Raw genomic sequence first — 15,232 nt, forward strand, 5'->3', positions numbered from 1 at the left:
CAACAGCACGTCCTGTATCCGTGGTGAGGCGAGGCTGAGCCACAGAGGTGAGGGGAAAGATGGAAACTAAACGACAAGTTTAATTAAAAGCAGCTGGCTGGTTAAACACCTGCCTAGAAGTACATACCCCGTTATTTATCTCACCTGCGAGGGACGAGCTACTGCTTTATTCTGCTCCAATGTTCCGAGAGCGCACCAATGGTGCTTGATGCGAGGGAACTCTGCAGACAAGATTTGTAATCGTGGAGAAAGGATGCCCGTAACCCACAGCCTCTCCACGGAGAGACGCCGGCTGGTTCTGCAGGCAGTGAGGGACAGTCGGCCTCCGCACCCTCTGTTCCTGGTGCCACCGGGACACCGGTGTTAATCAGCAGCACCTGTGGGAGCTTAGAGCCGGAGGAGCGCTTCCATAGCTCAGGTGCTTCTATTTTAGCTAAATGAGAAAGGTTTTATAATGGGAGGTGCAAGCAGGAGGTGAGGTAGTGAGACAGATGGAGGAGCTGCGAGTTTGAGCTGCAGGATTCGCTTGTGCTTTGGAATTTAGGAGTGCGGGAAAATCGCTCGTACTGGCTCTCCCTTTCCATCGTGTCTGTTTTCTTCGCTAATAGGGAGATGCGACTGGAACGTGTGCCTAGACTGGGGTGATCGGGGGAAGTTGTGGCAAAAGATTAGGACAAATGAGGGGGTTCTCAGGGGGGTTGTTTTTTGTTGTTGTTTTGTTGGGGGGGTTCCGTGCCTCCTCCCCTCGCTAAATCCGCACGGGCTCGCTAGCGGAGATAACGGCCCCGCCGCGCTGGAAGGCGGGTTCTGTGCAGGAGGTGAGGCCAGCGGGGCAGGTCCACCCACTTGAAAACAAAACTTTTTTCCTGCAGGCGCTGAGAGCAGAGACCGGCGCGAGGTCCCCGGAGCCGGCTCGCCGCCCGCCGGGGGCTGGAATGTGGTAGGGTAGGGCCATGTATTGGAAGAGTGACCCGATGTTCGTCTGCAGGCTGGAGGACAAGGACCTGCCCGCGCTCGGGGGCCCGGCGGAGAAGGTGCGCGGGCGCGGGGGGCGGCGCGGCTCGGCGGGGCCGCGGCCTCGGCCGTGGCGCTCCCGCCGGGTCCCGCGGACACCGCGGCCTCCGCCGGGGTCCTGGCGGGACCCGCAGGCATCGGCGGGCCGGACCGGGCCGGCGCGGGGCTCCTGGGCGTGGCGGGGCGCTGACCGTTGTCTCCCCGCGCTCCCGCAGGCCAGCCCCGCAGCCGCTGACGAGGACTCCTGCTCTTCCTCCGCTGCCCTGTCGCCCTCCTCATCGCCGCGGTCCATGGCCTCAGGCTGCGCCCCCGGCAAGTGCGTGTGCAGCAGCTGCGGCCTGGAGATTGTGGACAAGTACCTGCTCAAGGTAAGGGCGCCCGACCCGGAGCCCCCTTCGTCTGGCGACTTCCCTCACCGCCGAAGCCGGAGGGCGGCCTGCTTAGGCAGAGCCTGCCCGGGTGGCCGGTAGCGCCCGGAGAGCCTCGGGGAACCGGGCCCGGTGGGATCCGGGGCTACAGCCCCCCGGGCGGCCCTATCGCTCCGCTCAGCCCTCCCCGCCCCGGACGGCGCGGAGCTGCCGCGGACACGGGAGCGCGGGGTCGCAGCGCGTTTGTTGGCGGTGCTCGGGCCAGAGAAGGGACCCTAGCTGCTGTCGGTGCTTCGGGTGGCGCTGCTTGCTCTGGGCTGCGTGCTCCTGGCGCGCCGGGAGAAGCGCGGAAGCGAATGGAACGGGGCGTCCCGGCCGCGGCCATTCCCGCGCTCTCTCGGTCAGACGGCGGCGGCGCGACCTGCATTTTACTGACATAGGTCTGGGGGGAACGGCGTGAGTCTCAAAGCCAAAAATGCCTCTTGAGAAATGGAATAAGTTATTCCTGCAAAAGGCGGCTAACTAATATATTTGAAGGAAACGAGCTGCGTGCGTGCAGAGCTGTTCTCTTGTCTTAGCAATCAGAACCGAGTAAGATAATTTAAAAACAAATAAACAAAACTAAGTGGCTTTAAATATGAAGCGTTACTGCGGGGGGAGATGTGAGAGAGAAGTTTATTTGCTTTTCGTATTATAGCCGTTAAAATTATTCTCGGTCAGAGTTTTGCCGTCTTTCCTCTCAAAATTGAGAGTTACGATCATGGTAGAAGTCGGTTGATTCCATCAATTTTAGACGAAGTTGTTGTATAGTCGCAAATTGATAGGGGGTAACACCCCTGGAAAGACATCTGTGGTGTTGTTAAATCATCCGGTTAGGTCTTAATTGAGGTGGGGAGGTCTAAGTGAAATGCCTGCGGGAGCTAGCGTCCATTTAAAATGGGGCTGGTGCAGGAGCTGCCGCGCATCCCTGGTTCGGGTGACCCCGTCTCCCTTTCAGCAGCTTGGGCTGGCACAGAACAGGCGGGTGGACAAGGACCAAAACTGACTTGAACTCAATTTCAGTTCTGTTAACTCCTGTGACGTTTTGGCAGCTCATTGATCGTTTACTGATCACTGCTGTCTCCTATCTGAACAACCAGGATAACGGGACTTGGAGCAAAAGACCTCTAAATTATTTAGCCTTGAGTTTAAATTAGCTGCTACTGTTTCTTGCGTAGGCAGAGAGGAATCGATGCCGGTATGCTGGTGTCCAGCAGCAGCACGCCTTTCAGCTTCATCAACTGACAAACAGGAACACAGACAAATGGCATTAAATGGGACAGCCAGGGAAGCTGCTGGTGTCCCGCTCTTTGCAAGTTGTGTACACTTGTCAGCATGTGGGAAGGTGGCTGCCGACAAGGATAAGGGTTAGGAAAGCATTGGGCACACGGCAATATTACACCCTGAAGAATGACTGAAATGGGCGATCCCAGCGTGGGTGTTGGAGTCCATGCATTGCCTTCTCTGAGGTTTGTCTGGCCATGCTCTGATGAAAGGCACATTCCGGATTACCTCAAATCTGCTTTTCCATAGGGAATATATGGGCTGTTTGGTATGAGATGAGAAATTGGCTCAGTGGGGAGAAACAAATTAAAACATAATCATTCTTTGGTTTTCAGAATTCCTCCTCTACAGTATGGGATTATCCAGAGGGTTATTACTTAATTTGTGTGGTCACTAGGAGTCTTGAGTTGTCAAATCATTTATTTAGGTGATGTGCAATGTCTGTGCAATTAAGAGTTCCTTTTAAAGGAAAGTAGAAATTGAAATAATTGCTCTCATTTTATTTATTTTATATGCCCAAAAATGATATGTAAGTTTCCAAAAATGCTGATTTCTACCGCATTCCATGACTATGTTTAGTTTTGCTATGGACTTACTAAAGAAATATTGAACTTGCTATTAAAACACCTGCTGCTGTTTTGAAACTCCGATGCCATTCACCAAATTTGCTTTAACAGCAACATGGCAAATGGAGGAGTGGTTCATGGTGTTTTTCTATTTGACAGACCTTTTTCCCCTTCAATACTCGCGTTTTAAAATTTTAAATAACTTTGCAACTTTTGTTTTTTGTTAGGCAGGAATCTGTACAGACTAGAAAATAGAAGTGTGTTAGTTAGTTGCCTTTCTAAGGTCACGTAAGGCCAAAATCCGCTCTCTTACTCTAGTGCTATGAGAACAGAACTGGCCACAAAACACCTGCATGGAACTTGTATCTCTTGCTTCCTCTTCTACCGCTTTTAATTACAAACCCATGAAAGCTTATTCTGAAGACTCGAATCAAATTCGTTTACCTTCAATAAACGTGCAGTTCCATAGAGAAAACATTTTGCATTCAAGATAACTTTTCTGTGAATCATGGTGCATATAACATTTGATCATTTCTGGAAAAACCCCGGGGTTTGTAAATATAAAATGCAATATTGGTAGTACGGGTATTGAAGGGTGGTTTTTTGTTGGGTTTTTGCAGGTGAATGACCTCTGCTGGCACGTGCGCTGCCTCTCATGCAGCGTTTGCAGAACATCCTTGGGAAGGCACACCAGCTGCTACATCAAAGACAAAGACATCTTCTGCAAACTTGATTATTTCAGGTATATCTTACAGGAATATAATTTATCAGATAACTTGTTATACTTGCTTGTTTCTTTTCACTTCAGCCACAACTGAAATTCACTGAGACTTTTTCATTTGCTAGGTTTATTTTCAGCAGTTTAAACTATGGCTTTTCTTGAGGAGGGACTTGGGGAACCCTAAGTCTGTGTAACGTGACCTCCTGCTAAGTCTCCAATCTGCCCTTCCCCTGTTGCACGTAGCTGCTGTATTTATCCCATCACTTACTCGTGTATGCATGGAGGAGTCCCTGCTGCAGTCGGGTTGAAAAGCCATCCTTTGTGCAAAGAGTCGTGCTTGGATAATGCTGGCTGAGAATGCAATGTAAAATTGAGATGATCTGTTTGGAGCAGTGCTTCACTGGTGTAGGGCTTAAGGCATCACAAGGAGCTGTAAAATCAACCCAGAATAAATCCCATTATTGTGAAAAAAAGCTTTCAGCAGTTATACTTTTCTGTGATCAGTTTGATTTAGAATGTGATTCCTTCAAAATTACAGGCTAATCTTGCAAGGAAGAATATTATTTGTGTTGGCAATGGAGTATTCAGGATGCAGAGTTTTTGATCCAGAAAGCAGCAAAAATTGCTGCAGTTAATTTTGATGTGATTGCTAGTACTTCTCTAGTTGGATTGCTAGACCAAACTATCTCTGGGGTTCTCAGGTGTGCAGTGAATAGATTGCATCCAGCTAGTCAAGTTTGAGACGTAGTGGGAGGGGGCAAGCTGAGTGCTGTAAACTTCTGAAAAAACTAAATTTGTGGGACTTGAAAAAAATTTGGTCTGCAAAGATCTTGGGGACAAATTCTTATCTAAATAATCAACATATTTTGATGGCTACTTTCCTCTTCAAAGAGAAATTTTCTAGTGTAATAATGCAGATTTTCTAGTTTATTTAAAAATCATAATGTGATGTGAATTGAGGAAATAACTATGAATATATGGGTTTTCCCCTGTCTGCTGAAGATGCTAAAGATTAGTAAAGGGGTAATCTAGCTAAATATATTAATTCAGACTACCACTAGAATAATGTGAAATACATTTGAAAAACTGGAAAAATTTTCAAGAGTCTGCTGTTTCCATCTTTCAGCTTTTAAGAGTAATTATCTTTATAAAAGGAATGATGAGGAGCTATGAATTCATGTAGCAGTTAAAATGCTTTGATTTAGCTCTTTGCCTTCTGAAAATACTAACCTCTGTATTTCAGTAGTGTCTTGCCTTAAGCTAGCATATAGAAACTTGCTGATTTTCCTTTTTTTTGCAATGCCAGCGCAGTCGTGCCGTGGGCTTCAGCCGCGCTGCCACAGCCCGGTCACCCCAATCCTGCGGGGCCCTGGCGGTGCCCGGCCGGTCTCAGCTGCCCCGGTCACCCCCATCCTGTGGGGGCCTGGCGGTGCCCGGCCGGTCTCAGCTGCCCCGGTCACCCCCATCCTGTGGGGGCCTGGCGGTGCCCGGCCGGTCTCAGCTGCCCTGGTCACCCCAATCCTGCGGTGCCCGGCCGGTCTCAGCTCCCCCGGTTCTCGTTGCGGGGGCCTGGCGGTGCCCGGCCCGGTCTCAGCTGCCCCGGTCACCCCAATCCTGTGGGGACCTGGCTGTGCCCGGTTCTCGTTGCGGGGGCCTGGCGGTGCCCGGCCGGTCTCAGCTCCCCCGGTTCTCGTTGCGGGGGCCTGGCGGTGCCCGGCCGGTCTCAGCTGTCCCGGTCACCCCAATCCTGCGGTGCCCGGCCGGTCTCAGCTGTCCCGGTCACCCCAATCCTGTGGTGCCCGGCCGGTCTCAGCTGCCCTGGTCACCCCAATCCTGCGGTGCCCGGCCGGTCTCAGCTCCCCCGGTTCTCGTTGCGGGGGCCTGGCGGTGCCCGGCCGGTCTCAGCTGCCCCGGTTCTCCTTGCAGGCGCTACGGCACTCGCTGCTCGCGCTGCGGGCGCCACATCCACTCCACGGACTGGGTCCGGCGGGCCAAGGGCAACGTGTACCACCTGGCGTGCTTCGCCTGCTTCTCCTGCAAGAGACAGCTCTCCACCGGAGAGGAGTTCGCGCTGGTGGAGGAGAAAGTCCTCTGCAGAGTACATTACGACTGCATGTTGGACAATTTGAAAAGAGAAGTTGAAAATGGTAACATACTGCTTAAGAAATATGTTTGTGGTTCAGATTTAATTAAATTGTTGGGGTTTGCTCCATTTTCCACACTGGGAGATAATTGGCTGGTTTTACTAAGACTGGAAGCACAGGTACTTGAATCAAAGTAATGGTAAATTATTTCAGGGGATTTTATTTGTTTGCTTTGGTTCTGCAATTTTGGTTTGGGTTGGGTTTTTTGTTTGGTTGGCTTTTTGGTTGTAGTTTTTTTTTTTTTTGTTGTTTTGGGGCATTGTTTTTTTGTTTTCTTCTAGTGCTTTGGGTTTTTTTGTCTTTTTAGTCTGCAGAACTTGTCTTGTATCCTATGGAAAACAAAATATCAGCATATCCTGTTGATAAAATATCATGTTACATTTATTTCTTCCCTCACTTGCAAGGGAGTTGTTTAGGGCATAATGTGTTGTGATGCTAGATCAATTGAATTTTGAATAGATTGTGTTTTTTTAAAGCTGAAATTCAGCTGACCAACTACTGTTGGTTATTGTTGGAGAACAGCCTGACTTACAGCAACATTATGAATGTTTAGAAAGGAGTGCTGTTTTCTTTTTAATGTTTCAGGTAATGGGATTAGTGTGGAAGGAGCATTACTAACAGAACAAGATGTTAATCATCCAAAACCAGCAAAAAGAGCTCGGACCAGCTTCACAGCAGATCAGCTCCAGGTAGAGACACTGCTAAAAACTTGTGTAGCTTAGGTTAAGCCGGACATGGGCGCTGAAGCAATAGAAAGTTTTATGCATACAGGGGGAAAGAAAAGCTTGAATGCTTTAAACTACTTCATAAACTATCAAGACACAGCATGTTTCTGGAAGTTTACCATGAAATAGTACTCTTTGAGCTCTTTATTTCCCTGGGGGAAGGTTGTAATTCTGAAGAGTGGAAACAAAAAAGGTGGTTCTATTTGATTGCTCGATGAAATCTATTTAATCAGCCATTTACATCACTAAGCATAATAAAACCAAAATATTCTTTAGATTATGTAATGTGAAAAGTTTTTCTGAAGATGGCTCCTGTATGTGACTTCAAGACATTAATAAGATGGAAGTTGGAATTGTTGTAGTGCCTGCATCTCCTCCACTTTCCAGGTTTCTTGTCTTTTTGTTGCCTTGACAAGAGTTAACTTCTATTGAGACAGTTTAGAGCTACTTCAAACTCTAGATAACCACTTGAATTAGCTTTCTAGGGAAAAACTCTAAGACAGGGCCAGCTTCCAATGAAAGAGGGGATGGTGGGACAAGATTTAGAGGTTTTAACCTGTAGTGAGAAGGAAGTTGTGACTTTCTACCTAATCCTGACTGTACATCCCTGCCTTCAGTTTAACAGGTCTTTGACTTTCTGGTAACAAGAGTTATTTTGTTGGCCTGTCCTCTAATAGTGAAAGCAGTTGAGAAACTCATCTTGAGGTGTAATAACATGTGAGGTGTTAAGGTAGTGCTATAAAAAAGGGCATGGAGTTGTTCAAACCTTCTGTTATAGTCATGACTGGAGAGAGGAGGTGGTGTTAAAACACAAAACAAGCATGTAAACAATAATCCATCTGGGTGCACAGGGCAAGGGCTCTGGGCATTGAGCTTGAACTTCAGCAAAAGGGAGCTTTTTTGCCCAGCAGAAGCTGAAAGGGAGATAAGATCAGCCGTTAGGATGGGAACTGTATTCAGGGGCTCTTCGCAGCTGCTGTCATTCAAACTTCCATGTTCCCTTCTTTTCCTCTTTAAAGTAGATTGTAACATACTTTAACAGGTGTTTGAGGTCTTATGGCATCTTGTTAGTTCATGTTACTTTCTCTCTGCTTGCTGTACCTCTGTTCCTGTCCTCGAGGCTGCTATAAGACTTTACTTCCAACAAGAGAAACACTGGGACAAGTGCACTGTCAGAGTTGGCAGCATGTAATTATCTCACAAAGTACTTGTACAAAAGAATGTCCACACTTTTCTGATGGTTTTGTTCTTTAGCACCTCCCAGGACCTGAAAAGGCTCCCAGAATGCTGGAGAGGCAGTTTGGATAAGGGCTGGAGTGACGGGACAAGGGGGAATGGCTCCCACTGCCAGAGGGCAGGGATGGATGGGATATTGGGAATCAGGAATTGTCCCTGGCAGGGTGGGCAGCCCTGGCACAGGTGCCCAGAGCATCTGTGGCTGCCCCTGCATCCCTGCAGTGCCCAAGGCCAGGCTGGACACTGGGGCTGGAGCACCTGGGACAGTGGGAGGTGTCCATGCCCATGGCATAGGGTTGGAACAAGGTGAGCTTTTAAGGTTCCTTCCAACCCCAACCAGTCTATGATTCTATGAAAAATTACAAAAGTAAATAGTCTGAATCTTCAAAGATGAAGCCAGGCAAAGTTTGATGGGTCAAAAATCCAAAAAACAAAATAACGCTTTGAAATTGCTGAAGATACCCTGCAGAAATCCATGAAGCCCTACTTTCATAAACAGGCCGAATCCTTAAAGCCTGTGAAAGTTTCAGGATGCAGGCCAAATTGACATTTACTTCCTCAGAAAAAAGGTGTAATTTATATTCTTAAGAGAAGTGCTGACAACTTCAATTTTCTGTCAAAAGATGAGTGGCCAAACCATCAGAAAGGCCAGGTTAGCCACAGTGGAGCCTGTTTCTTGGGGTGGTAAAAGACAAAGGAAACAGCATTCCTGTATCCTCCATGGAGATGAAAAGAATATCAATTACTCCATTTAACATAGGATGCAGATAGTGGTTGACAGGTTCAGAGTGGTGGATCATGGCTCATGCCTTTTTATGCTGTGGTCTGCTGCTATAGGTGTTTATTGAGCATATTTGAGTTGCTCTGCAGTAAATTTTCTCCTATAGTTCTTTTAATGCAGTCTTACAGAGGACTTCTTCCAGTTTTTACTACTACCAAGCAGAATGGATTTCTCTAATTTCTGATAAATGTCACAGCTCAGTCAAGCATAGCAAGGACTTGTACTTTGGCTTTGGGAGATTTTTTTTTTTAAATGTATTGAGTACTCTCTAGAGACTAGTGATCACAAAAAAAAAAAAGTTTCCTGAAGACAAGCAAGGAGTAGTACCTTAGTCTGAAAATACTGTCTAATGTGGCTTTTGATACAAATGCTCCTACAATCTCGTGTCTTGCCTTTTCAGGTTATGCAAGCACAGTTTGCTCAGGACAACAATCCAGATGCACAAACACTTCAGAAACTGGCAGAAAGAACAGGCTTGAGCAGGCGTGTTATACAGGTAACAGTGTCAAGTTCCTTGACTCACAGTCTGGTACTCATCCATTGGAAATGTTCAACCAAATTTTTTTCTGAGGTTATTCTAACATGGAAAAAGATCCTAATCTCTTTTAACTTTGGACAACATCCTTAGTCAGGAATAGGTCTAGAACAAGCATCGTAATTTGGAAAACTTTCTATGTCCCTCTTGTACTTTGTGTGAAGGGATTAAGTCTTCTAGGAAGAAACTTCTCAGCCTAAACAGTATAGAAATTGGTATTAATTTATTTCAAATATATATTTGACTGCAGTAGTCTATTCTTAAGACCTGCACTCTTTTTGAAAGCGTCTGTGGTATGACATTAGGAACAAGTGAATATCTAGCCATTTGTTATAGACAGCAGAGTTAAAATATGCACCCATGCCAACCAAAACTGAAACACAAACTCTGAATCCTTGCTTGAAGATGTCTCTCAGCAAAAATATTGATGCATTTTTTAAAATTCACATACACAAATGTGATTTTAAAAATATAATACAAATGATATATTTATATGTTAATATAAATAAAAATTAATTTTGAGCTGCCTTGGCTCATTCTAGCTTGGAAGATTGACAGTGTTTCTATAGAAATGACGTATCTGGCTGCTGCAATCAATTCTTTAAATAAAAAGAAGGAAGCGTTTTCCATGTGGAAAGGCCACGTGGGTATTGTGTGTGAAAGCTGCTTTGCTGGCAGTAGCTCCCGGCAGGGAGGCGCTGGGTCCCAGCGGAGCAGGGCTGCAGGTGATGAGATGTTGCTCGGCCTGGGCACGCCGGCCCTGGAGCTGCCCAGCCCTGTCCCTGTCCTTGGTGGGTGCTGGCTACTGAAAATGCATTCCTGACTTGACCACGCTTGTACGTTCAGAATGGCAGCATTGCATCAAAGGCCAAATGAGCTATGCAAACTCAGCTTAAGATAAACTCCAAGGTTGTTGTTGTTGTGCTAGTATTGAATGTGATCTATCAATGCGATGTATGTTTCCCTCTTTTTCAGGTGTGGTTTCAGAATTGCAGAGCACGCCATAAGAAACATGTTAGTCCTAATCATTCATCAACTGCTCCTGTCACAGCAGTCCAGCCCTCCAGGTTGTCTCCACCCATGTTAGAAGAAATGGCATACTCTGCATACGTACCCCAGGATGGGACTATGCTCACTGCTCTGCACAGCTACATGGATGGTAGGTATAACAGCCTTGCTATTTTTCTCCTCAGAAAAACGTTATCAGCTGTAGCAAAACCAGTTTACCTTTCTGATTAAAGAAACCCAATGGATATATCAATACTGTACTTGCTATCTACATCTCATTAAGAAAGCAGTAGCCCTTCACTGCAACAGCATGGCTGAGGATCTGAGTATGAAGACCACTATTCGTGCTTCTTCTAGTTTATTAAAACAAGAATAAGAAATTAAATACTTATTTAAACATCTACTTCACATATTTTAATAACATTTAATTTTAATGAAAACTGTTTGGCACCTGCTCCCTGGCTTTTGTCCCATGGACTGTGAGTATGCTCAATCCAGCAAATTCCCTGAAAGCTTCAGCTTTCCTCTCAGTAACACACAATCGGAGAGAGTGGGACAGGCTGGTGGTCAAAAGTGCTTCAATCTTCATTTGTCTTATGACCCAGCAAGTCTACAACTTTGGGTCCTATTTGTGATTAGGAGGATTGTGAAGGTTTTGGGAGAACCAGGCTGAGCTGCATTTGTGGCCTGAGCTTGTTTTCCTCCAGAGCAGTGGGGTTAAGAGTGGCCAGCTGGGGGAGGAGTGCAGATGCTGGGTTAGGAAAAACACAATTGCTGCAGGGTTGGGACAGTGAACTGTCATTACCAAGTGGATTCACTGACTTTTAATCTTGTGCTATTTTCAATGAAGTTGACTGGTAAATGTTTCTGTTTTTGTAGCTCATTCTCCTACAGCTCTTGGACTTCAGCCTTTGCTACCCCATTCAATGACACAGCTGCCACTAAGTCACACCTAATTCCTTTTCATCAGGGATCTAAGCTATTAAAGATGTAACCTTAAGTCACAGTGTATTGAAAATATAATTGGAAAGATATTAATGTTAACTTTTTATTTAACACCCAGAGCATTTTCAAGAAAATTTTTGCCCAAGTATGTACATCTATTTAGCTTGCAAGACACTTTTATGGGTTCCGCATAAGTAACTATTAATTGTTTACAAGCCTTATTAAACACCTTTTTGTATTGTCTGGAAGTAGTCTGCTCTAGTTATGTGTGTGTTAATTTATTTGTCATCAAAAGAGCACTTTGCCTAAAAGAAAGGACTGACAATTGTGCAAAATGTTTACAATTCTTTGTGAAATTGTAGTTTATCATTAGGTTTGTATTTGTAAGTTATTGTTAAAAGTATTACCTGTATTTGAGTTGTGTAGAGCCTATATGTTAAAGCTTATTTCTGTGAGTTTACAAAAATAAATTTTGTTTGCAAATATTTTCAAAAAGAACTGAATAAAGTTTCTGCTGTAGCATGCCAAGCAAAAATGTTGCTGTGTCTATGGCTGAACTGTGATCGTTTGTCAAGTGCGTAAATTGAATCTTCAATTTTAAGAGAACGTCCCTGGTGTGCTGAGGAACATTACACTGAAGTCCTTCAGGAGGGCTCATATCTATTTCCATTGATAGTAAAAATAATTTAATGGATTTATATGGAGCTTGAAACACTCCAAATATGTGCTGTACAAGTGGGTACATGCAAAGCAGTGCTGCCTCTGAGGATGCACACCTGGAGGGGGAAGGGAAACTGGGTACCTGTTGGACAGATTTTAATCTGTGGCTTGGCAAGTGGAGAACCTGAAGTCGCATTTGCTTTAACATTTTGAGTCTTTCTTACTTCAGCCTTTGTTTTCTTCATTTTTTTGTCTTGTGATTTTGTTAAGCAGGGCAATAAATAAGAGGCAATAGTTGAATAGTCTGCTTTTTAAAAGTAAAATCTAGTCTGGCATTTTAACTGACCAATATCAAACTGCATATGAACAATGACTGGAATTCATTCAAATGCACTACAGTCCATGGTGTTTAGAGCTGTCAATGTGCCAAGAGTGGTAGAACATGTTTTGATATACTAGTTTGATGCGTACAAGTTACTACAAATTCAACAGGTTTTTTGTCTTCAAAGACTAGTTCCCTTAAATGACTTAAGACAGTTAGATCCCCCTTGCTCACTTAAACTTTTTTTGCATCAGAAGGAAACCATATTTTGATAGGGTGTATGTGTCCATATCCCTTTTTTTTCCTCTCCCAACTATGCATTAGTGTCTACTTTGTGAAATTCCTTAATGGTGCTGGTCAAATCATTTCAATTTGGAAAAGGTAGAGTTCTCTGTTGATGACTTTTGTGAGCAGAAATTTGATGGCAAGCTCTGAATTAATAAAGTTCTGTAAGCTACATGCTGGCACTGTTTTAAGCGCTGCTCATAGGTGTCTGAGCTAATCTGAGTAGCCAAAACAATCTCCAGCGGTTTAAGGCTTTTATTACCCTGCCTTTTTTTAAACTTTTTTTTCACAAAACACTCACAATTGGGGCTGTAGTAGAACTTGACTGACCTTACATTTTATTTGAGCATTCATAACTTCTAAATTAAATGCCCTGGGTAGAACATGGAATTCCAGATGCCATTTTCAGTACCTAAGCTAGCTCCAGATATTTGCATGGTACCAAAGTACATGTGTAGCAGTAGACAAAGTACTTTTTGTTCATTTGTCTGATGTGAAGTTTTACCAGTTAAATGCTAAATAATGTTAATTTAGATGTTAACATAAATTGGTAATTTGAATTGCAACATGGGCATTTGCGCTGAGCCCCTTTAAGGAAAAGTAATTATTCAGTCTTATTTAAAGAACTGAGTAGCTGCAGCTTGTCGGAAACAGAAGCAAGTTTAAGCTTATTTATGAAACATCTCCTTCTGTTCAGTTCCAAAGTCAGAACAGGATTAAAGTACATGGGGGAGCAATTTTCCTATTTCCCTATGAAAATGGGAAGCAGGAGCATTGATCTTTTGCTACTGTTGAGTGCATGAGCAGATATTTGTTTATTAAAAGCCATGTGAGATATTTGTGGATGGGGCTGGGAAAATGCAGACTGCATTGAAAATAGGAGACTGCAGCAGAGAATCTGGGCTTTGAGTCTTCCTTTGCCAGTGCCAGGGCCATCAGCAGCTGGCGTTGGGCTGACAGAGTCTGTTTAAAACTCGGCCATACTGCAACAGAAAACAGTCCCCTTTCTGAATGACGTAACAGTGCCATCACAAACTGCACCAATTTTATTTCCCAAGATAATTGCATGGGAGAAAGATGTCTACTGCTGAAAGTCTCCCAAAACCAAAGGTTATTACCAAAACAGGGAAATCTTAGGACAAGTAACAGTATACTAGTATATAAAAAATACACACTTTCTTATTTTAAAATTAGGCCATTGTAGGTGTAAGATAGCTACTTCATTAAAAAAAAAATCACACAGGGAAGAGTTTGAGTTTTGTTTAAAATAGGTTAGCAAGTCATTCAAGTAAATTAATCATAAAAATATAATTTAAACACTTTGTAAGCTGCAATACGCTGAACACGGGACTCACTAGCAGCCACTTTTTTTACTATTTTCAGAAACAATCAGCAGAAATACTAGCATTCCTGCAATAGGATACAGGCATTTAGCCAAAATATGATTTTAAGATCAAAGAAGTGTATATCTATGTTATGCATAGTTAAATGCATAAAAATGTTACCTTTCAACATGCACTTTGATCTTCAGTGTCTCTGCAGGAATTTGTACAGGTGACTGGGTGGGCTGGGATGCTCAGACATGCTCCACTCACACATTCACATAAGCCAGTGCAGGTTTATCACTACATCAGTTCAGAAAGAGTTGCCACTGCAATACAAGAGCCACTAATATAAAACTCTCAAAGAGTTTAACAACAATTTTTTAAGCTCTGGTGACCCAGAACCATTACAGCTGACCACTATACTTTGATTTGTTATCTGTTTTGGACCATTATTAGCGTTCTCAAAAAAGCAGCCCACTTGTGAGTTTAAACATACCAATGTCATGTCTGTCCAAATTGTCAGTATTTCTGTAAGAAAGTGGAACTTTGTAAACTAAAACAAACAAACAAAAAGTAAAATAAAAACTACTAAACCCTTATGACATTATCATTTGGAGCAAAATAAGTACAGACCCTTCTCCTGGGAGGACTGAGTCTTTTCCAAACTTAGCGTCTTTCAGACTAAAATTAAAATAGATTGCCCAGAGAGCCCAGGCAAACCAACAGAAATGAGAACCTGGGACTTAATGAAATGAAAGTTGATTCAAGACAGGAAATTGAGTTGGTCAGATGTGTTGAAAATGATGGCAACCAGAAACTACATTACAAAGCTCCACATAAAACAATCCTTTCCTTCTTTAAGCCATCTGCAGATGTGTGGATTTGCAAAGGAACATGCCAGGTTATTGCAGAAAATGCACCAAAACCAACATTCATTTGCAAAGTCAAACCACAAAGATGGTACACATCAGATGCTGGCTGAGACAAAACCAGAAATATTTTAATTTATCACCAGGGTCTGTTTGACTGTAACAGGTCAGTTACGTTACCATTTCCTTCCTTAGCAGAAATTTCAATCAGACCAGACCACTGCTGCACTGTAAGCACGGCTCAGGGTAACTGCAGCACTACGGCAACTCGTGGTGCCAGAGCAGAGTGGGGCAGCCTCTTTTCCCCTCCCCTGAGCACCTGGCACCAGTGCCTGAAGGCGCCTCCCTGAGCAAGGCGCTCAGAACACCAGCGCTTCCCAAAAAGCCTCCTGACTGAAAATGAGC

The 15,232-nt window shown here is 44.3% G+C and overlaps 1 protein-coding gene across 2 annotated transcripts; it reads left to right on the forward strand.

Moving 5' to 3' along the window:
* Positions 1-200: 200 nt before the first annotated feature.
* LHX8 (LIM homeobox 8) lies at positions 201-11,901 on the forward strand. 2 transcript variants are annotated; one of them, XM_059478489.1, is made up of 9 exons: positions 201-418; positions 873-1,034; positions 1,230-1,382; positions 3,892-4,013; positions 5,919-6,139; positions 6,722-6,825; positions 9,279-9,374; positions 10,389-10,572; positions 11,301-11,901. In XM_059478489.1, the coding sequence occupies exons 2-9, from the start codon at positions 954-956 to the stop codon at positions 11,375-11,377; spliced, it is 1,038 nt and encodes a 345-aa protein (XP_059334472.1). In that variant the 5' UTR covers positions 201-418; positions 873-953; the 3' UTR covers positions 11,378-11,901. The 2 variants fall into 2 exon arrangements, with proteins under 2 accessions (XP_059334472.1, XP_059334470.1); XM_059478487.1 differs by lacking the exon at positions 201-418 and adding an exon at positions 490-587.
* Positions 11,902-15,232: the final 3,331 nt, after the last annotated feature.

This window comes from Ammospiza nelsoni, chromosome 9 (assembly GCF_027579445.1).
Source record: "Ammospiza nelsoni isolate bAmmNel1 chromosome 9, bAmmNel1.pri, whole genome shotgun sequence".
NCBI lineage: Eukaryota > Metazoa > Chordata > Aves > Passeriformes > Passerellidae > Ammospiza > Ammospiza nelsoni.